The 22,686-nt window shown below is 39.8% G+C and overlaps 1 protein-coding gene and 2 long non-coding RNA genes across 4 annotated transcripts in view; 2 read left to right on the forward strand and 1 right to left on the reverse strand.

Annotated features, from left to right (window-relative positions):
* The first annotated feature begins 23 nt into the window (after nt 1–23).
* TNKS (tankyrase) overlaps nt 24–22,686 on the forward strand; it is a 131,602-nt gene continuing 108,939 nt past the window's right edge. Inside the window, exons 1-2 of the mRNA XM_027635854.1 lie at nt 24–388; nt 10,480–10,704. Of these exons, the coding sequence (XP_027491655.1) occupies nt 349–388; nt 10,480–10,704 (265 nt within the window). The 5' untranslated portion in view covers nt 24–348. The remainder of the gene's footprint in view (nt 389–10,479; nt 10,705–22,686) is intronic.
* Nucleotides 17,443–17,840, reverse strand: LOC113943696. Its single transcript, XR_003526417.1, has 2 exons — nt 17,756–17,840; nt 17,443–17,562 (listed from the first exon to the last, which is right to left on the reverse strand). It is a non-coding gene; the product is annotated as an uncharacterized LOC113943696 (long non-coding RNA).
* LOC113943695 lies at nt 17,781–21,027 on the forward strand. Of its 2 annotated transcripts, XR_003526415.1 has the most exons (4): nt 17,781–18,069; nt 18,162–18,274; nt 19,445–19,493; nt 20,941–20,961. It is a non-coding gene; the product is annotated as an uncharacterized LOC113943695 (long non-coding RNA). The 2 variants fall into 2 exon arrangements; XR_003526416.1 differs by lacking the exon at nt 19,445–19,493 and having other exon boundaries at nt 17,792–18,069; nt 20,941–21,027.

Here is a 22,686-nt window from a genome sequence, read left to right on the forward strand (position 1 = left end):
AGCCCCAGCCTGGCGCCGGCCGCGCAGCGCCACAGCCTGGCCGGCCCCGAGGGCGAGGCGCCCCCCGACGCGGACCGGCCTCCGGCCGCGGAGTGCTCGGAGGGCGCGGGCGCCGCCGTGCCGGGCCCGCCGCCGGGCTCGGGCAGTAGTTCCAGCGGCTCTTCCTCGTCCTCCTCCTCCTCGTCCGCGTCGTCGTCGGCGGCGTCGAGCCCGGCGGCGGAGAGCCCCGAGGCGGCGGGCCCGGGCGCGGCGAGCGGCGCGTTCCGCGAGCTGCTGGAGGCCTGCAGGAATGGGGACGTGACGCGCGTGAAGCGCCTGGTGGACACGGGCAACGTGAACGCCAAGGACATGGCCGGGCGCAAGTCCACGCCGCTCCACTTCGCCGCCGGTGGGTACCGGGGCCTCCCGCGCCCGGCCGGGGCCGTGACAGCGGGCGGGACGGGGAGGGTCAGGCGCGACCCGGTTCCCCAGGACTGTCGGGAGAGCGCAAGCCTGAGCTGGGAGAAGAGTGTGAGCATACACACTCACTCCCCCGGCGGTGTTTCACTACAGGCTGCGGGGGGATGGCTGTTAAATCCCCTTCCTTTGGGTGAGACGAGTGGGAGAGGAGATCCTGGAGGCGTGAAGAGACCGTATGCTTTAAAAGTGTGGACGATGTTCTCTCTGCTTGACACATGGGCTGCTGCAAACTTGTGCACGTGGGCTTAGCAAGTGAGAAACAAATCCAGGACAGAGTTGGTTCGAAGTAAGGGTTTCATGTATGTTGTAGCAGCTCAGGGACCCCTGCGATGCACATGGATTTGGTAGGAAGTTTTGATGCCTTGTCCTTCGTAATTTGTTTTCCTTTTATTTGGGCATAGCTGCTGATTGATCTCTGCATCTCTAGTGGCCTGAGTGGGCTGGGGAAAGAGGTGAAGTGGAACAACTGAACTTGATAAAAGTTACAGATGTGTCCAGAAAAGAATATACCTCTTTGTGCAGAAAAGTCATTGTGATCAGAACTAATGTCATAAAAGCAATTTAACAGTGATGTCCAACAATGTTGGTTACCTGGAAGTAAATATTGCTGTTTGTCAAGTGAAGCTGTTGCAGGTTAGTGTAGTTCATAAAAAGAACATTTTTTACAAGGTGTGTGATCTTCACTGAGGGGACAAGGCATACAAAGTTCATGATAAAAGTAAACTAAGGAAGGTGTTTTAAATCATCAGCCCGAAGTCAGGACTCGTACAACTGCTAGGTCTGTGGTCGGGCTGAGGGCTTTCTGATGTGTGCCACAGGACTGGACCTTATATACTGGAGCACACAGATATTGTTTGAGCTTGAAGTGGTGCACTAGTACACATAAATTAAGGTGATAAGACTGTATTGAGTGGTCAGTACTTAAATGCTGGCATGGGAGTCTAAAACACTGTGTTGAAATCAATAACAAAATGGAACATTTTATGTCATGGTGTTGCCTGGAATCTAAATAGTGCTGTACAATTTATCAGTCAGATAATACTCTCTGCGAATGTATGGGTTTGTTTTTGTTTGTTTTCAAAGTATAAGTGGCATTTGACAATGCCCCTAAGGGAACTTTTGATCCTGAGCTGTTTCCTTTTCTTTCTTCTCTGGTCCCTGAGCTCTACCAGTGAAGCATGACCTTATGCAAGTGGAGTTTAAAATATAGTGAATTCTGGGGCACAGAGATGGACGTAATTTGAGTGAACCCTGGAACAATAATGCTGGTACCAACTGCATGTGTGCACCTGAAGTTCTTAATGTTTTGGAAGGCTTGACTCTGTTCTGCTTGTTTTGGATTTAGGCTTCAAGTTAGACCTTGCTGCTTCCCTTAAGACTCTGAGATCTCAGGTTGTAACTTCAGTGCTAGTACAGACTGTAGTGCTGAAGCTGCAGTGGTAACTTCTGCTTTGATTAGGGAAGAAATGAACAAAACTTAAGGGGGTAAGGCCTTGAAAGTTGATAGTCTCAATAAGATGTTACTGTAATAGCAGTGGGAGGTGATTCCTTGTAGCATAAGGAAAACAGCAGGTGAGGTTCTTGTACCTAACAAATTCCTGTATCTGTTTTTCTAGATTTAGAAACTTAGATACCTGTTTTATCTCAAATCACAGTATGTCTGGTCCAAGTGGATTTGTCATGTAATAGTATTAGGCAGATTTCTTATTACAGGGATCTTGAGGTCCTGTATTTTGGAAAGGCCTATAAGCAAGCATGTTATTTGAATGCAACTGATTTTAGGCACTGTGTATCTACCAAAAATGCAGTGTGTTTATTTCATCTCCTTTGTGAGCAAAAGGAGAAATAAAACTTGTTTGCTTTTGAGCATAGGAGTCTACTGTGTATGAAGCTGTGTTTTGGCTAATAGCTCATGTTTATGAGCCATACCTAGCTGTGAATTGTATGGCCTTCACTAGGGGAATGGGAGGTTGAGAGTGCAATATGTCATATTTTAAACTGCTTTTTTCAAACCTCTTAAAGGTAAACTCTTAATAGAGTTTACCTTACTTCTGATTTTGAGATTTGTGAAAGAGGAATTCTTCTAATTTCTTCTTCATTTTCCAATTTTAGGGAGAGATGGATTTTATTTTTTTCTTCCTCTCCCCCTTCCCCCCAGGTACTTCTTCCCACCCAGCTCAGTCTGGTTTTTTCAGATGTCATTTTTGGCAGCAGTGCCAGGCAGTTAAGTTACTTTTACTATAATAGGGAAGGACAACTTCCCCAGTTCTAGTTTCTTGTAAAAAGTACTAAGTTCAGGCTTCCATTGAGCTTTGAAAGTGATTGAGTGAATTAAAACACACACAAAAAAGAAAGAAATTAAGTGGAGGTATGAATGTATGTATATCTTTTGTATTCAGTTTATTTCAATGAAAACTAGCTTGCTTATAACTAAAAAAAATTAAAAAGGAACTATGCTAGACGTGAACAAAGGTATGTTTGTCTCAGTGTTTTATCCATGCTGGTGGCCAAAAGCAGATGTCTGGGGAAGAGTTATACACTTGCCCCCTTCATATGATACTTCTCTGAGTACTCTTCCTACAGTTTGTAGCTCAGCAACCATTTGAGCAAAACCCAGTTTCGACTTGTTATTAGAAACTCATCCTGTGGTAAGGAGTTCATTAAATAATTGGAGTTGTATTAAAAGTAGCTTGCTTCCTCTTGTACTTTCCACCCTCTTCACTGGCATATCCTATGTTCTGCTTGACGATTCTCTTCTTCAAACTGGATTGAATGAGGCAAACTATTTCACTCCCTTGCTTTTCCACTGCACTCTTGATCTAAAGATGTTACCTATTTTCCTTGAGAAAGATCTTAACTGTCATTGTTTATTTTACCAGATTATGAAGATTTTCATTATATACCCCTCACTAGTTGAAAAAAATTTGTCATGGCAATCCTGCATAAGACGATGTTGTTGCCACATAGTTGACAAAATACCTCCTTTGTGTGGATAATCAAATGATTTGGTTGCTCTGTGTGTATGTGAGAGGTAACTTTTTTTCCCCTCTGAGGAATGCTATTGACTTTCTTTGAATGGTGGGATGATTTCAGTCTATGCGATAATGTGTCACATCTTAGGTATATTTTGTGTGGGATACTTTGCTCTCAACCTAGATCCTGATTCTGTGGGTCATTATATGGTCTGTGAGTTGGAGTGCCTGTATTGCTCCTGTGTTTGAAGCAGGTTGGCAGTGATGTTGTCATGGCTCTGTGTGTCATCTCCGTGCATAACACTCCCAATACAAAGGCTGACTTTCTGTGACTTTTCTACCTTTAATATGCCTGGATGCAGAGAACTCCTGCTTTTTCCTGGAGCCAGCCTGGAGCCAGCCTTGCTTCTTCCCTTCTGAAAATGGGTTTAGCCCTACAAAAGGATATATATGTACTTACTGCTGACACCTTGATTCGTATGTTTTTAGGCCTGGTCCTTGCTGGTAAGTCATCAGTAATAGTGCCTCTTTCAGAAATGACTAGGTGGATGGACGTGGTAGAAGTGAGCTGAGTCCAAGCCAATTTCTTCATATAGCCACAGTTATAAGCTTGTCCAGTTCCACACCCATTTAATGAGAAGCTTAACTTCTTTTTGATGGTGGAGTTAGCCCCCTTGAGTTCTTGTGCAACACATTATTTTAGCTTTACAGTTACTTTTGTTCTAGTGTTTGACCCAAGGATATAGAGAGTACTAATATAGAGAGTAATTGCCAGACTGTGGCTTAATACCCACTTCTGTACTAAGGAGGACGTGAGGGTTTCCAGGAGTGGCTTTTGGAAGATACGGAGCTGGGATCACAGACTGGAGTGCTCTTGGTAGTATTAAGCCCAGGCTTGGAGAAACCTGATTTAAGGTGACTTGTTAGAACATCAGTGATGTACAGAAAACCTTGTTGTCTTTTTGCTTGTATCTGTAGTAATGGCAAAAAGCTGTTTGGGGAAAGCAGTCTTCTGTAAGCATGCTTTTGATGTCAGTAGTAATAACTGTTGGAAGTCAAAACTTTTTTGTGAAGGCTAGCTTATATAACCATTCTTTTGAAAATTTCTTGAGTATACAGCTTTAATCCTGAAGGCATCACTTGGGTTGGGAAACAGTCAGCGGTCAGAGTTTAAGAGAACTGATCAAGTTGATTTGTCAACTAGCAAGCTGTTAATCATAGAAATGCAAGGTACTTCGACATATGTGAGTGAGATAAGCAACTGAGGAGGCAGAACTGATATAACAAGCTACAGAGTGTTCCTTGAGGGAGAGCCAGGAAATGGCAAGAAGTACTTGTTAACTTATTGCACAGTTTCAATCCATGCAGAGACACCTGAATCGACCACTCCACCTGTGGTGCAATGTACAACAAATTAGCTAAAACTGCTTTGGAAAGCCTTGCCTGAGATACCATTCTTAAACTACTCTGACTCAACTTGTGGTTATCTGATACATCCTCATCACAGGAGAGCTCTGACCTTACTCACATGGTTAATTGTAAAGCTGTCACTGGTTAATTCTGCCTTAAAATTATGCAACTTAAAACAGGGTTGATAATTTTCATCTGGATTCGTATGGACAGAATGAAGACTGCAAACTGTGTAGTCAGTTGGGAATCATCCTGGCAGCCTTACAGGCTGAGAGCCTGCAAAATGTACAGTTTTCATATGAAAAAAGATGAAACGATGAATTACTGGTCTTGACTTTGGAATTCTTTCTTTTATCCTTTTTGTAGCATTTGTAATTCTTGAACTCTGTTAGTGTCACAAGTGTATTGTTTTGTGGGAAGTTCAGCTTGCTTTATCTGTGACCAATAACTTGTTCTCTTCAAGTGTCTTCCAATACTTTGTGCAATGCGTCTCCTTCCTATTTAAATATCCTTTGAAGGAATTTACAAGAGGATATAAATGCAAAATCTCAGACCTTCAGTAATACTGAACCAGCTGGCCCTTTTCCCCATCTTGAAGGCTTTTTAGTTTACCTAATTAAATCACTCAGTTTAATTGTGTTCTGTCTCAAAAGGTCGTGTGTCTCTAAGACACTCTCTTCCACTTCAAGGTCTTGTATTCTCATATAAGCTGTTTAGTGCTCTAACAAGGGGGGGTACATTTAATAAGAACATCTTTCCTGCTTTGTTTAGGGTCACATTAATACCTACAAGTGTACCTACTTGTAATACCTACAAGTCTGTTACACTTTTATGAAACTTAACTCTTTTTGGAGTAGTTGTGTTCTTAAGACTAAACAGGTGAAAGGAAGATAAATATCTGATGAGAGTTAGAAATCTTCCATGTCATAAGTCAAACTCTGCATATAACAGCAGCTTTGCAGAGGTTGAGATTGGCATTTGGAGGAATTCATGCTGTGTGGTGATCAAGTGACATTAGTTGGGCAGCAGATGAAGCAGTACAGCTGTACTTAAACTGATCAAACTGATGCTCATGCTGACTGGGCAAAGCATTCTTCCAGTTCTAGAGGGGAGTCCATCTATTTATTTGTTTGGGGTTTTTTACCAAACTTTCTGAAAATGAGTCTTGAAATTGGGCAAGGAATTGTGTCTTTTGAGGCTATTAGAAATTGATTGTAAACTGTTACCATGTGAAAGCTTGTGACTAACTGAAGGGAGGTTTAAGGTGGAAGCCCTAATAGGAGTGTGTAACAGAGGGTATCAGCTGGTGCTCCGGTTACTTTCCTTGTGTTGCCTCTCCCATCAGTCATTCTGCCTGCTCAGCCTGTTACCTCTTGTTCCTTTGATTCAATGCTGCAAAAAGAGATGGGACATGACAAACTTGTGGCCTCAAAGCAGATTGTGACAGAAGAACAGGATGTGTTATCATGGCAGTAGTAGTAAGTAGTGTTCATCTTGTCTGATGGCATTTTAGAAGTTTTATTTAGCTTAATTTCAAGCTGCCGGTTTGCTAACTAAAACCTTTTTCCAATTTGTACCTGTCACTTTAGGCTGAAAGCGAGAAAAAAAGACAAGAATACAGCATTGGCAGAAAACTAGTTAAGTGGTGTTTTCTGTGAATTGTTGTGCCCATCTCTTAATTTATATAAAACTATCATAGCTATGTCCAGCTCTTGGCTTTCACTAAGCCTTAGTCATCAGTTGTTTCTGTGAGATGACTGGAGAAATGAAGCCTGTCAGTCACTCTGAATTTTTGCCTTTGATTTGGCTGGCAACTGTTTCACCCTTAAATTTCAGATGTTCTCTTGTTGCTCCTTTTTTATATTGGGATTACTGCGTCCTTTCTCTCCTGAACAATGTTTTTTGAGGTACTACAACTTGCCTGAAAATTCTGAATTGTGTAAAGAAGCTAAAATGAGGGCAAAGCTTGTGCATTTTACTTGTGTGAAATAGCCAAGCTGATAAGGAACCCTGTCCATGTTGAAGCTGACGGGTGAATCTCATCAAAACAAGCTTGCATGCTGGCTCTTTAAATGGGACTCTTCTCTGTGGTTTCTCTGGTTTTGGATGTTTTCTGTAGGAACCTTCTATCCGGTTGTCTTTTGGGGTCTTTGATTGCAGATCCTTTCTTAGGAACTCTTCCTTAGACTTTAATTTACGAAGTTGCAATGGGAATATGCAAGAATAGTGTTTTGAAAGTCATCCTAAGTGTCATCACATAAGTTGCTTCAGTTTAAACTGAATCATATGTGCATCATCTGTCACAAATGGCTTTGCGTGTGTTATATTTTTTTTTATGAAAGATGAACCTGACACTGCAGGAGTTTTGGTAACTACAACTGCTTTATCAGGTTGGGTAATGTGATAATTTTAAAGACTTTCTGGCGCTTTGTCAATTCAACATCTTAGGTTTGCAGATGGTGGTGCGGAAGCTGTTGCCATAATTGTTTCTCTGAAAGATGAGTGGTACAGTGGGATAAAATCACAGTAGCCTTTACAGCCTCACAGTGCTTTTTGAGGACTGAACAGAAGAGGTAGTTCCCCAAAACTGTAAAGTATTTATTTCTGGCATTTTCAAAGATACCCTTAGCAATGACCCCATGTTCAGCAATACCTTGAAGAAGTATGTGTATAGTCCTGAAAATTACAACACTGAACAATTTGAAAAGGAGTTGTGATTTTCAGGTATACTCAGGTGGTTTTTCCTTGAGAGACAAGAGGCACGTGTAAACCAAATGCTTATGCAGTTTTAAGCATTGTTTTTAATAGTTCAGTATATAAAAACTAAAGACTAATAAAATCTGTTGATTCACTGTTTAGTTGAAAGCACCCTTTCCTAATTCTTGTCTGGTTCAGTTTTCCTTTACCTTTCAAACAAACAGTAAAACTGTGGGAGCTTCAAGGGCTTAAGTTCTTGTTCTTTCTGTCCCGGGCTTGTTAGCTTTACTCGGGGACCAGAGATGCTTTGTTTGCTGTTGAACCTTTTTAAACTGTCAGTTTCCATTTAGAAACTTGCAGGTGATGTTCCTTGACTGCTTTATAACAGAAACAAATTAAAAAGAGTTTTCATGCTGGAAGCTGCAGTGATTTACAGCAGCAGTGGCCTTGCTGGTGGTTCAGTTAAGAAAAAACACGTCTTCTGGTAGCAGTTTTGTCATGATAAATAAATATCACTTTTAATAATACTAGTTTTGATTCACATGCTTCCATTTCTGTAGTGTAATTTCTAATGCGCAGTGATCTCTATATAATGTACCAGAAAGCTTTGAATCATCTGCAGTGGTGGACTAAAATTGTATTGCTGAGTGGGGTGTCAGTCTGGTTGTGGGCCCCCCCGTGCAGCTTTTGGGACTCAGCAGCTTGTGGAGCAGCTGCTGAACTGCTGTTTAGCCCCATGTATTAAAGAAAACCCACTTTGGTCTCTGCCCAGTGTGCTAATTTGTAACTTGTAGTGGTCCAGCATCACTGCTGAAGCAGCTGAGGGCTCTGTACGTTGGGAATGGGGGAGTCCTTACAGAAAAGTAACCAGGCTGGACTTACTAGCTGGAGCCCCTGAGCTATGTTACCACACAGGATTAACCGAGGAGTGGACTGCTACAGTCTCTACTAGATGTGTGTGTCTGTGTTTGTATCCATGGTGTCTTCCCCAGCTGCTTCTTCCATCTGCTTGTTTGTGTTTTATAGAAGAAAACTTCTTTAGGCAGAAATAAAGATTTTGTTAAACTGTCATCAGAATTCTCAAGCCACGGTAAGCCTTGGTAAAAGGGTATTTTTTTTGTTTTGGCTCTGCATTAGTCAGCTTGTAGAAAACTTCTGTCCTTCAAAGCGTGTTGAAGGACTCTGTGCCTCACTGAAGAGACTGTAAATTCCTGCAGAAAGGCTAGCCTGCAGCTTGACTGAACGCTGATGTCAAGTTGTAACATTAGCCTTAACTGGATAAGCTGATGTGGGTGCAAAGCTGCTAGATCTGGCTTTGAGATCTTGCCGTATGGACTGTGGGGGAAAAGCACGTTAATTCCAAGTTATGTGTCTGCATAGCTGTAACCAGTGCACTGCTCTGGCAAAAAGGGGCCTTAATTCGTTGAAATGGAGGTCCTGTTCAGGGACTGCAACTCTGGGGTAAAACATTCCAATTTGAGAGGTCTTTGTGCGTGAGTTGTTGCCTGCGACGGAGGGTGCTGACTTTTGAGAACCATTTCTGTGCCTGTTTCAGCAGCATTTTGCTGTGCTGTGTTACAGAGTCATCTGGAGGAGAGCTGACAGCTTCTTTTTTGCACCCCTTGAACTTTGTGTATGTCTTCTGGAAGTGACATAAGGCCTTTAGTTTTGTTTTTGGTAGTGTTTTGTGGACTAATTCAGCTGTTTCATAAACAGAATTCGTACATGTGGGATTCTTCATCCCTAAGCTGGTTCGTATACATGATTACCAGAAGACACAATAACTCTTTAAGTGGCAGTCTTTTAAAATCTACAGTGATACTGCTTTTAGCCCTGAGGTTTATAAGAAATACAGTCCAACCTTTGAGATACAACCTAGTATGAAAATGAACACTTGTGTTTTGGTTCAAAGTGTCCCTCTTGAACTTGATTCCCCTCCCCCCCCGGTCCTCTAAGGCAGTGGTCTCCAAAGTAGAGTGTGCAAAATATTTCATTGGGGTGCAGGAAGAAAATATATCTTGTACTGTTAATAAATATAATGGAAATTTAAAAACAGCTATTATTTCATCTTTATCTCAGCCTTTTAAAGTTTCTATTTTTGTGCATGTTTATAATGTATGCAATAGTGCAGCAGTGTATGTAGGTGACTTATAAATTTTTTTGCTGATAGCATGTGTAATCAAAAATTTAGAGACTGCTGTACTAAGGCATTTGGGGCAATAGGAAGCAGATTTGGGCAGTGGAAGCTTTCCAGGTTCATTGTAGACAACAAGCTGAAGGTGTTGGGGCCTGGCATAGTGATGCCAAGTTTTGAAGTGTATTAGTTTGATAATGCTGGCTTTGCGGTGTTGTCTTCCCTGGACATAACAGAGGCTATGTTCCTAGGCCGAGACCTTCCTGAGGCATTGTGTCCCAGCTGAGGCCTCGAGTCAACTTATCCATCAGTTGGAAGTTGTCAGACTCTGTAAAAGAGCAAGAATGTATTTTGGGTTGAAATGAAGTTGTTCTGCTTGAGCACTGGAACTGTCCTTCAGGGTTTATTAATATGAGGATTTCTCCTAGATGTAGAGCTATATCAAGAGATAGTATGTAAGATGGTTGCTTTAGTTACATACAGATTATATATTTTTTAAAAATTCACAATAAGCTTTTCTTGAAAAAAAATGGCAAGCCTATTGTAAAACTTCTTAATGAGATAGAGTGGCAGCTAGGCAGGTAGTTATAATACAACACAGTTCAGCTCTGTCATGAGTGTAAATGAATTGTCCAGCTGTTGTTGGAGCAGGTGAGTATATTTTCACTTCATGGTGAATGAACTTAGAAGTGTAAGAAGAACATGAATAATATAGTTTGGTATCTGTGCACTGGAACAGTGAACAGTTTTAAATATTAAATCATGTTGTTTTGCCAGGCAAATGAACAGAAATATGTTCTCTTGCAGGTTTTGGAAGGAAGGATGTTGTAGAGCACTTGCTACAGACGGGAGCCAATGTTCATGCTCGTGACGATGGGGGGCTGATCCCCCTTCACAACGCCTGCTCCTTTGGTCATGCAGAAGTGGTCAGTCTGTTACTGTGTCAAGGGGCCGACCCAAATGCCAGAGACAATTGGAACTACACTCCTTTGCATGAAGCTGCTATCAAGGGGAAGATAGATGTGTGCATTGGTAAGTGTCTGCCACTGGTTATGTTGCAGTTTTACCAGATATGTTTTGTGCAGTTGTAATTGTTTATGTGCTGATCTTGAGATGAAAAATATTGCTTGTTCTTAAAAGCTAGCTTCTTTTAAAGTATAGTGGTATAGTGGGGATAAGCGGTAAAGTGGGTATAGTGGTAGTAATTTAAGACTTACTTTTTTGTGGTATATAATACAAGTTTTGCAGAACTTGCATCTGAAAAACAATCCTAGAGAGGTTGGGTGAAGTCTCCTTGCCTGTTAAATTACAGTATTTAAAATCTGAATATATAAGGTTGTAATAAATGTGGATAGAGCCTTCCTAAATCTTCGTTCGCGAAGCCTTGCCACGAATGATGAATGAATGGAATATAAGGTTGTCTTTCTTGGTTGCTTTTTAGAAAACTAGTTTTACTAGCTAAAGTCTTTACTTTTCAAGCTGTTGTATATGTTGTATTAGTGGTTAGGAAGATGGTTAACCTTTCATTATATACAGTATGGAAAACAAGCCAGTCCTTTAGACCTTTCCAATATAAGTTACAGGACACCATTGTTCACGGTAGTGATCTATCTTCAGTATGTGTTTTGTAGCCTGGAGCAGAAGCAATTTCAAATAAAATTGAACACTTCAATCATTTTAAATGTGTTGAGAACATATAAAGAGCTTTTCAGTCAGGTTGTCTATAACTTTTGTGGGTTTTTGCAGTGTAATTAGTATTACTCAATTTTTAAATGGGAACTTCTATTTTTATTTTTATTTTTTTACACTCAGATCAGTTTCTTGAAATTCTGGCTCTTCTCACATCTTCTGACTTGAGTAAAATGATCTGCTTGGCATTGTGTTTTTTATCAAACATGTAGAGGAAAGCCTGACTTTTAGGAACTTCAGTTAAGATTATGAACTATATGTTCTAAATGTTATCCAGATAACAAGTCACAACTCTCAGAATTTCAAAGGGTTTTTTGCTGAAAGTTTTATTACATTCCTGCAGAGAAACCTGCAAAACTTATAGAAAAAAATCTGGCATTAGCTTTGTTGCAATACTTAAATCACTACTTAAAAATAAACATCAAAAATTGAGGGAAAGAAAATTGGAGGAGACACAAATATAATTTTTCAATCTGTTTCTTCTTTTTTACAAGGGATATGATGGACCCCATTTTATCTCTGTGTGCAAAGTAAAACATATGAAGAACATTCTTTAGAAATTGAGTATAGTTGATTATTTAGCAATACTGTGGAAGGAGATCCATTGATATAGTAGGTTCCAGTAACAGTCTACTGTGATAATGTTGAATGGAAAAGTAAGCTTAATTCCAGTCAGTAACTGGAGTTTTGTATGGAACTTAAAGGAAGTAATTACTTTGGTGTTCAGTGCTGGAGTCTGCCTAGTTTTGGGAACTGCTGTCTGAAAATACAAATTAAATGGGAGAAAGGTTGACAGTAAGAGGCTGATTAGAAAAGTGACCTTAAAGGAGTACCAGGTTTGTTTGCTTTGGAAAAGATTTGTCTTTTTCAGTTTTTAAAACCTTATATTAAAGTAGGAGAGGGTGCAGCAGCACACATATGTGTTTATAGGTGATAGGATGAAAGATGGTTGCAACAGAAGATTTTAGGATTTGGTGGGGGGGGGCATCCTGGATAACTGTTGCTTTGGGTGGTTTGTCTTAAGACTCATACTCTCTCTGGAGGAGTTTGGGCAGGTCAGATCAAGGGACAGATTATGTGGTACATCAACTTTGGTGTACAATGCTGGCAGTAATTTGAGATTATTTAGATCTAATTTCTATAATCAAAGAACTGATGGTACCTTTAAAGTTCGGTGTTATTCAGTTGTGGGTTTGGTGAAAGGAAGTGTAGGATTAAATTTATGGCTTGTATTGCACAGAACTTCATTCTGTATTCTGTGCAAGTATTAGATCTGTGACTCTAAATGTCGATGCTAGACTTAGGGGATGATCCATGTATATGTAAAAGTTCAGCATGTGGTACTTGCTGATCAAATCCCAAAGCTCTTCAGCTGTCTGCTGCAGTTATAGGGTTCCTTGGAAGCACTGAGCAGGGCTGCAGTGCTAGATGCTATTCTCCAATCTGCCTGCAAGTAGCTTTGTAAGGATTTTTGGGCATTTTAAAAAAATTTATTTTAAACAAGCAAACACAATGCTGTTGTGCTCAGTTTTAGTTACAGTTATCCATGTATGTTAAATTTCAGTCAGATATTTTATTTGTCAAGGTGAGAATTATTAATGAAGGCAGTGTCACCATGACCAGATTTAATATGTACTGTAGTGTGATGCTACTTTGGGATTTAGTTGATTCCATAAAACGAATAGGATATGAGTATAGACAAAGAAGTCTGTACTTTCATGTTTGCAGTGAATTTGTTTCCAGTTTTTATCTAGTGGGGAAGCATGTTTTGCTGGCTTCAGCAAAGTTCCTGATCTTTCTAACAGTTATATATAAAACTTTCATATTAAAGTCTTCAGCTTTAATCTCAAAATCTTTTGAAGGAATACATTATACACAGGGATAATGGAATAATGACTGTCTAGGGCATGAATTCTGACTAGGAATACTTGAATGGCTTTTGGAATACATTGTACAATAGTGCTGTTTACACCTTAAGTGTAGACTGCTGCAGCAGATGAGATAGAAAAAAAATAAAATTAAAAAAAATCGAAGAACATGTCCTTAGAGTGTTCCTTTTTAAACAAGCAAGGCGTACTTTTTAAAAAGCATTGATTGAAGAACAGTGTCTGGAAATCCTGGCACAAGCTAGAATTTATTGCTGAACTTGGATGTCTGTCTGAAAAGTGATAGACTGTGTAGAAATCAGTCATCTAGCCTCATTTTTGGGTACCTATTCTTGGCATCTTCTTCCAAATGATATAATGGGTGAGAATTTTCCACTTTATCTTCTCTCCTTTCCTTCTTTGGTGCCACCCCAGGCTGCACATTTTCTTTGTCATTTCTAGCATAGAACACTTTTTTGGCCACTTTACAGGCTAAAAAGGGGAAAAAGTGATAACTGAACAGAGATGGAGCAGATTCATGATTAATGATTTCTAAGAGGAAAACTCAAGGCATTGAAGCAGGTTGGGAAGACCAGCAAAATATAGGTAGTGATGATGCTACAGCGATGGAACGCTTGTGTCTAACATTAGCCTTGGAATGGAGAGTGTATATTTGTGCTAAAGGTACTGTGAGTGCTCACCCCTATAACCGAGTTTAGAGTAGGGGACACAAACCCTGCCACTGGGAAGCTTATGTAGAAACAAGGACTTACATAAACTGGTGAAAACTCATCAGACAGTGCACAAACTTCCAACCAGGAAGCTCTAAGACAGCAAATGGCTGATACGAGTTCTTTCCTCCTGTTTTACTGGTTGCATCTCACAGTCATAGGAGAGTGTAGGGAGAGAATGTGAGTGTGCTGAGTTTGGGAGGAACACGGGCTGTGGCTCTTTTGGGTGGCAGTTGCTGTTGTGTTCTGGGTCTGGAAGTGTAGATCTTGATAAGCAGCTGGTTTGCTGGCCATCTCTTACAATATATTCAGTCAGTGCAGATTTGTTTAGTTGCTAAGTAATTAAATCCATTTGAAATCATTGTTTGCTTTATATAATCAGTTTTTGGATTAAATTTATTGAAGCATTGAAACCAGTTGTTAGTGTCCTCCAGTATTTATGACTTCTAGGATTGCTTTATCTGTCAGGAAGATGCATTTTCAGTGCCTGTGAACTGCTTCTAGAGCTAATGAAAAGTGGTTTTATTTCTCAGTGTTGTATTTGCTCATGGAATAATGAATGAGTAGTGAACTCTGCAAAATGTGTTTAGAGGAATGCTTTGATGTCGGGGTAGTGACTGTTCTGCGTGTTGGGCTGGGGAGAAAGAATTACCTATTTCTTTAGTCTGACTGTAGTACAGACTTTCAGATGAAGATCAAGGTAGCTTACTTTTTTCCAAAAATAACATGTAGCCCATGAAGCTCAGATACTATAAATGCCTTGAATGTATCCTTCCTTTCTCATAGCAATCAGCAATTTAGGAACTTGGTAGAGACTGTATCTGGACTGTGTTGCAAAGCAGTTTGTATACAAAGTTGTTGAAAGCTCCAATTCACTTAAATTGTGCTACACTTTTGGCTTTGAAGGTGCTCTGTGGCAAGAGAATTTTACAGTTTAATAGTCTTGCTGAAAGAAAACAACTTTCTTTTTGAAAACATAATTCTTGATTTCTTGATGACTTTTATTGCAAGTGATTCAGGACTTAGGTGAGAATTAGTGAATGGTCATTTCTGTTCAGTCTGCACATCTTTTGTGATTTTATAGACCTCTATCTTTTTTTCCCCTCAAATGTCTCTTTTCCAAGCAGAAAAACATAGTCTTCTATTACGTAATCCTGTTGAATATTCTGGTGTTTCTGCCCCCTGCCTCCCCTTCCCCTTCATTTTTTTACAGGTGAGTGGTTGGTATGGTGGGTACAAACACCAAAACTGGGTGAAGTAGATTTATAGGGTAGCCTAATGTTCTTTCTGGTTTGGTTTTCTGGTTGCTGAGCAGTGCACAGGAGTAGCTTCAATGTATTTCCTGAGTACTAACAGCTCCTTTAAAACTGTTTGTGCAGCACAGGTTTTTTTGGTTTTTTTTTTTTTTTTTTTAGAAAACTAGGCTAAAAATAACCTTACAGAAGCTGTGCTTATGTAGTTTGTCTGGGTTTGCTTTGCCCTTCAGTGTGTTTGTTTCTGCAGAGGCTGTAGTTGTTCTCGCAGAGATTTATTCCTTTTCCAGGTGGATCTCCAGTTAAGTGTTGTGATATGTAAAGGACTGCTAGGCTAAATATTATCTCAGGTGTCATACACCTGCTTAGTTTCTAAGGGCATCCTTCAAGATATGCAAACCATGAAGATCTTCTGTGATGATGCCGTGGTTTATGGATCTGGACATACAGGATTCTGTAGTAATTTTAGGGAAATAAAAAGTTCTATCCGCTGAAAATCTCCATCACTGTACAAAACAGTAAAAGTTTTTTAAAAATCACTTTTAGTTCATGCAGTGCTAAGGATTCGTCAGGAATTACTTAATATGACTTCAGACCAGTGTTTTTACTGACTTCCTCTGGGCTACTTATAAAATCTACTACAAAGATCCTGTGGCATGATGAATTTATTGTCCCAGTGCCATGAAGGGACCTAATGGTATTGTCAAGGTGCAGTTTGTCTCTTTTTGACCAGAGGAATTCTGTGTAACTTCTTTTTTATCTTTACCCTTTTTGCACTTGAAAGATACAACAAGCAAGCTAAAACATTTTTAAGGTAACAGGTTTTCTAGTGTATAGATCCTGTCCTTAATATCGGGATCACTATTATTTAAATGCCTCTTTGTAGACATGTCAAGACATTCCCCACCCTGCTGTGCTTCCTCACAACTGGGGAACGAGAAGAATCCAGTAGTTATTACCTTCTGCTATTATGCATCTTTAGGTTGAAAGATATGGAGGGAATATCACATGACCCCTCCTGCAGGGCAGATAAACCTTCTGTTAGGATTAAAAAAAAATCTGTGGAAGGTAGTTTATGAGTAGAACTAGTGCACAGCAAATCTTAAAACAATTATAGAAATGGTAATGTATGTGCCCAATCATTGAACTACTTCTCTGTTTGGTCCTCTTGCAGAGAAGGCAGGTACAGCAAATAGTGAAATTATTGCAGTTTATGATATTTTTGTTCTTCGCTCACAGTGTTTTGCCTTACAAGCAGAGGAACTTTATTGCTCTAAAAGTTAAAACCATGTCTGATTTTACTACCTGGAAAATAATAATAGTAAAAAAAAAAATCATAGGAAGTGCTCTCAAAGAGCAGAATTGTGTTCTGTTCTTTTTGGAGGTGAGGGTGGGGTGACGGGGAGAAGCTTTAGTACCTTAACTGAAAAATAATTACACTGACTGTAGATTTAGCTGCTGGATTGACAGAAGCCTGTAAGAAGACTAGTAGCCTCTTAATAAGAATTAGAGGGGATATTGGTAATTGAGGTCCTTTGGGATCTGGTTGTACATGTTGTTTGTTGGAGAGATATACTGAATTCCTAAAGACTCTCTTGGAGAACTGATGTTCCAGAAGGAAGCTTAGATTCAAAGAGACATCCCAGGTATCTGATATTCAGGGGCTTGTAAAACCATTGGAAAATACTCTTAAGTAAGTACTTTCAAATACTTTGTGTAAAATGTTTTAACTATTGCTGCTGTTTATGTCAGAAGATTTTTAATATTGTTAATATTCCTGCTTTGACTTTTGAACTACAGAGTTGGAGCACTACTGTTACTGACAGCTCATAGTGTGTAATGGGAAGACAGTGACTTGTATTTGAATTTTTTTAAGCTCTAGGACAATCTAAAGAACTTTAGACTGTTTTTGTCTACCAGAAGGGTTAGTTTTGCTCCATTAAGAGGACATGAAATAATCCCTGCAGTGTGGAGCTTTTCTGTCTGTTGGTTGCAGTTAATATTGACATAAGAGAAAAGGTACCTTGTGATTTGATATGATTAAGGCCAAGCAGTCCTTGTTAATAGCATCTATTGTCTGTCCTGATATGCAAAATAAAAATCCTGGCTGTATTTATTTTATTACTCAGCTACTCTTTGTTCAAAGCCAAATCTGTTGTTGTGGAAGCAGGCTCATCAGACTGTTCAGGTTATGAATTCTTTTGGTCTGTTTCTGCTCTGTGAGTGATGTCATTTGTGTGGAACCCTGCTTTAAGTAGCAAATGGTTTTAAATCCTGTGCATGCAGTGGCTCAAACACCTAAAACGCTTCTCTTCTCATACTGTTTCTTCATGGGGTCTTTCTCAAAGGAACCTTGCATGATAGGAAATACAAGATGAAAATTTGATGGTTTAGGTTGAGTGAAAGAATACTTTTGCTTTCTAAATTAAGTTCTTGTTTATGGTTTTAAATAGTTTCATGTCCTCTAATCACTTGTTTAAGCTATATTAGCTTATAAATGTTAATATTCATCATAGAAGTGAGAGCTTCTAGGGCTGAATCTTACATTTCTTGCTCTATAGTTTGGGCTTCCCCTTTTGAAAGAGACCTGAGAATAAGGCTGCCTTCTCTATGAGCTAGTGGGGGTGGAGGAATCCACGACTGAAATCATACGTTGGTAATTGGAAGGCATTGTAATACTGTTGTCATAGTAACAATGGACTGGAGTGTGAGACAACAGGGCTTTTGTCAAAAGTGACTACAGAAAATGGTTTGGGACGCACTACCATAGCATACACAACTGCAGTGCTCCCTGGTGGACTTTGGCAGAAGGACACGAGGGAAATGGATAAATTTCCATATGTGAAGGATACCTCTTCAGTATGTGACATCTGTGTGCAGACAGGTCTTTTGGTAGAGTGCAGTCTACAGGAGTTACTGTGTGCTGATGTTTTGTGTCTGTGCACATGTAGCTGTGAGAGATGCCTTTTGAAGAAATCTGTCTGAGCTGTGTCACTCACCCATGTGTACCCAACAAAGAAAGGTCTTGGAGTGCAAGGAACCTTGAAATGAGTGGATCATTGAAGTAAGGTGGAAGTACCCTACTACAATTTTTTTTTTTTCTAAGAGAACCAGTCACTGAGCTGGATTAATCCTCAGGTTAAATCCTGTTCAGAAATAAAATCAACAGTAAACTTTTTAGAACAGCATGATGCTTTTTACAAATGGGGTGAAAAGAAGCCTTATTTCAGCTGAGAAAGTCTTGTTTGCAGGGTTATTCCAATAAAATGTCTTATCTTTGTATCTGGAGCTAAGGGTGCTGAAGGCTTGTAAAGCTTGTCGTGTTAGTGTATTGCTTATGGTCCTTAAGGCTATGGTTTGTATTATGGTATTTGTATTGCTAAAATTTAACTGAAATTCAACCTCGTGAAAACATTCTATGATTTGAAAGCTGTCTGTCTTTCTGTTAGGTTTGAATTGTATTGACAGTTAATATGTTACAGCCTATCTGTAGGTTTTAGACTTTTTCCCAGTCCTGTTTCTTTTTCAAAGTTCAAGGTATCAAGAAAACTACTTTTTCCTTGTTTGCTTGCTTGGCACAGGACAAGAAAAGAGTAATTTATTTTACGATGTTCCTTTATAAGTGTTTGTTAAATCTGATGATGTACTGTACTGAACTGTACTGTACTGAAATCTGTACTGATGTTAACTATTAGCAAATTGAGAGGGAGGGGAAGAGGAAGTTGCATATTATTCAGAACAGAGGAACAGAACAGATAGTCCTCTTGCAGACACAGAAACTGCTTTCAGATGTCCAATACTAGTTTAGAGCAGCTTTCTAAATATCTTGCAGAAATACTTAATCTTATGGGACTGTGCTTCTGATTACTGTAGCAATATCTGCTTTTAGCTTCTCAGCGGAACCATGTGGTCTTAATGCAGTTCATATGTGGTTTATAAACAATCTCTAGATATATGTGTAGATGTTAAAGCATAAATGAGTGAGGCAAATTCCAGCAGAATTCTTGGATGTGTTCTTAGACTAATGGAAAATATTGATTAAAGTATTACTACAGGATATAAAGGTCTTGTTTGTAAAAGTGTGTAGGCAATTAAATCTTTCTCATATAGTGAACAAAGGAAGCTGTCTTCTTTTTAATGATGTGGTCTTTCTGCAATGTAAAGCAAGTGTGCAAAATGAACTGTGAGTGCTTGAACCCTACTGAAAATACTGAGCACTCGCCTCTTGTTCCAGGTGGTCTTCACTTCAGCCTCTACAAATGCACCATGTTGCTTTGATGAAGGTATTTCTTTCTAGGAGGGGCTTAAGTGTCTGATGTGAATTGTGCTATTTGTGCTGCTGTGTGCAGTCTTCATGTTTTGCTGATGTCTTGTCCAAGCAAGCAGTACTGAGCAGTTCCTTGGTTGAGCACAGTGCTCTTGACCTAGCTATGGTATTGGATACAGAACTTCCATGATGAGGGAACTGGCTGCAACAATTTGTTTTTGTTTTCTTGTTTGGGGGGTTAATACAAGGATGGCCCAGAACACAGGTGACCCAGGGAAAGAACCCACTCAGACTGATGTAACATGCACCATTCCCTAGCGTGAGACCTACAACACTAACGATATCTCACCTGACAGATTGACATTTTTGCAGTGTAGAATACTTGCTTGTCAAGGACCTAGTGCTAAATATGTGAAGACTTGCACTGCTCTGTGTCAGTAGGGCATGGTGGTGAGCAGTTCTAGGACTGGAGAAAAAAATGGATATAACTCTGGGCTTTAAAAATCTACAGCAATGTTACTTTTACATAATAATGTGATCTAAGATAGTTGCTGGGGAAGTTTGCAAGAGTGATATATATGGTTCTGCTAGCTAGTCAGTTGTTACTAGACTTCTGTGTCTGCTTGAACTAAGTATTCTTAGCTTCCTCATTTTATGTCATAAACAGAATTTTTGAGAATACTTCTGTCTTCTGGCTAACTCAGCTTCAGCCACAATTTTTTTAACTGATCAGCTTGGTATTCCTAAGATTTCAGGTGTTACTTGTGTTTCTTAAATATTTGGTAGCTATGTTGTGGACTAATGATGAGCTTACAAAATGAGTGCAAGGTTAAAGTTTTATGCAAAATATACAAAAGTTATTTGGCATGTTGGGATTTCTTTAATCTAAAGAGTTTGAGCTCTTAATCACATCAAAATGTCACTCTGTGTGTTCCATATGGTGCGTGACTAAGACACGTTATGTGAGTTGTGTGCTGTTGAAAGCTGGTAGGCACTGAAATTCACCTCTGGAAAAGGCTGTACTTGAGGAATGTGATAGTTGTTTTGGGCTTTGGTGGTTGGGTTTTTTACCTGTCTTGTGCTCACCTCACTGAATGGCGGGTTGAGAGCTGCTGCTAGGGCTTGAATCTCTTCAGTCCATATTTCTTAAGGTACTAAAAAGAGAAACAGTTTTTGATTATGCACATACCTTTTGTGTTTTGGAAAAACGGTAGATCCAGGACAGATTCTAAGAAACTTTTCAGATTCCTCTGTTGATGTTACTTCACAAGGGTTAGATTTTGGTGCACTGGCAAATAATGCCTTCTGATAGCCACATAGCTAATTCCACATGCAATCTATAACTTGACTTCCACTAGGACTTTTTTTCCCCCCGAACTTCACCTGGAAGAAATGGTTAGCCTATGCCAGAGATGGGAATTCATCTTTGGTTTCTCTTAACTCTCAATTCCTTTTCCTCTTAGGATGCTATATGTTGACCTGATTTGCCTTACAGACTGCTTGTGCTTTTCAAGGACTCTGAAAGCGGGGCTCCTAATCTGTCACATGGGATGTCAGGATTATAGCTGACATTTATTTGAATAAAACTTGAAGTAGAAAGGTGAATTTGTTCAGAGAAAAGTGAAATTGGGACCAAGCAATGAAGACTTGTCCTTAAAGCAGCTTTCATCTTGGCATACAGATGAAAACATAAATTGCTCAGACAGTAGGGCAGCAAGAAAGATTTCTAGCTGTTCAATAAATAGTATATTAAACCAAATGCTTAGAAACTTAAGTAGCTGCAGAATTGTTGCTTGCAAGGAAAAGGATTGTGATTTATTTGTCGCATAGTGAGTTCCTCAACCCATTCCATCTACAAATAGACTAAATGTTTTTTGTCAGGTTTTTTTTGAAACTTCTTTGATTAAAGGGTCTTCTGTTCGATTTTGCATGCTAACAACAAGTGAGTTCCAGATGACTTCTTGAACACACTTAGGTGTGATTCTTAAGACCCTATGTGAAATTGCCAAAAAATGAAACTTGGGAGGTTCCTTCCAAACACCAGGAAACACTTTTTACCATCACGGCAACTAATCACAGGTTGCACAGAGAGCTTGTAGAGTTTCCTGCCTTGGAGATATTGAAAAGCCATCTGGACAGAGTCCTGGACAACTGGCTATAGGTGGCCCAGCTGCAGCAGGGCAGTTGTTCCAGGTGATCTACAGAGGTCCCTTTGACCTTAACCATTCCATGATTCAGTGTGATTCTGTGAAAAAGGAGTGCATGTTCATGGTTCATGGCTGCAAATAAATGGGATTAAATAAATGCTTAGTGTACTGTCTTTCATTTCCTATTAACTCAAAGAAAGTTTTCTATTTGGTTGTTGGTTTTTTGGTGACTGAAGCTTCTAGAGTTCTTACATTTTGCAGGTTCAATGTGGAACTCCCGAAGTTTCCTTTATATTACACAGCTTTTTGTGCAGATAGTGTTCTTGGGGGAAGTGTTCTGGAATGAACACTTGCTGTCTCTGGCGTGATGCAAAAAAAGCCCAACAAACAAAACAACTGCAGTTACACTTCTAGAAGCTCCCCAGAAGACTTCATTCTGCATAACCTGCATATACTTTTGTCCTCCCTGTTAGCTGAAATGAAAAATTTTAACTTGAAAAGTATTACGTCCAAAAAAGGAAACAGGAATATTTACTTCATTAAGTTCAGGCAAGATCAAGGCTTTGAATTGCTGTTCATGTAGGCTGAGCAATCTACCAACTCTGGCTCTTTCTCTGAGGGCAGAAGGATATTATCAGCCTGCTGTGCTGCCTACAGGCTCTGGAACTTTCTTCATGTTCTTTCTTTCTATGCATATTTAATTAGAGAGAGGCAGAACTGGTGTACCAGGGAGCAATTCTGTAGTGCTTCCTACGCATAGAAAACTAGTTGTAGTTAAAATCACAGAATGGGTAATACAGTTGGAAGGGACCGCTGGAGGTGATCCAGTCTGACCTCCCTGCTCAAACAGGGTTTCCTAGAGCATGTTGCTCAGGATTGTGTAACTCAGGATGCACCTACTTACGGGGACACAGTTGAAGGCAATCACTGGGGGACGAAGGAGCCTTTTAAAAAGGTATCTTCTTCCCCTGCTGAAAGAGCTCTTACTGTTGCAATCATACTTGTGGTTTTGGTTGTTTGGTTCAGATGCTTTCCCTCTACTTTACTTCAATTAGATAAATC

The sequence above is a fragment of the Corapipo altera genome, unplaced genomic scaffold (genome assembly GCF_003945725.1).
Source record: "Corapipo altera isolate COAL_440 unplaced genomic scaffold, ASM394572v1 22b, whole genome shotgun sequence".
Lineage (NCBI taxonomy): Eukaryota > Metazoa > Chordata > Aves > Passeriformes > Pipridae > Corapipo > Corapipo altera.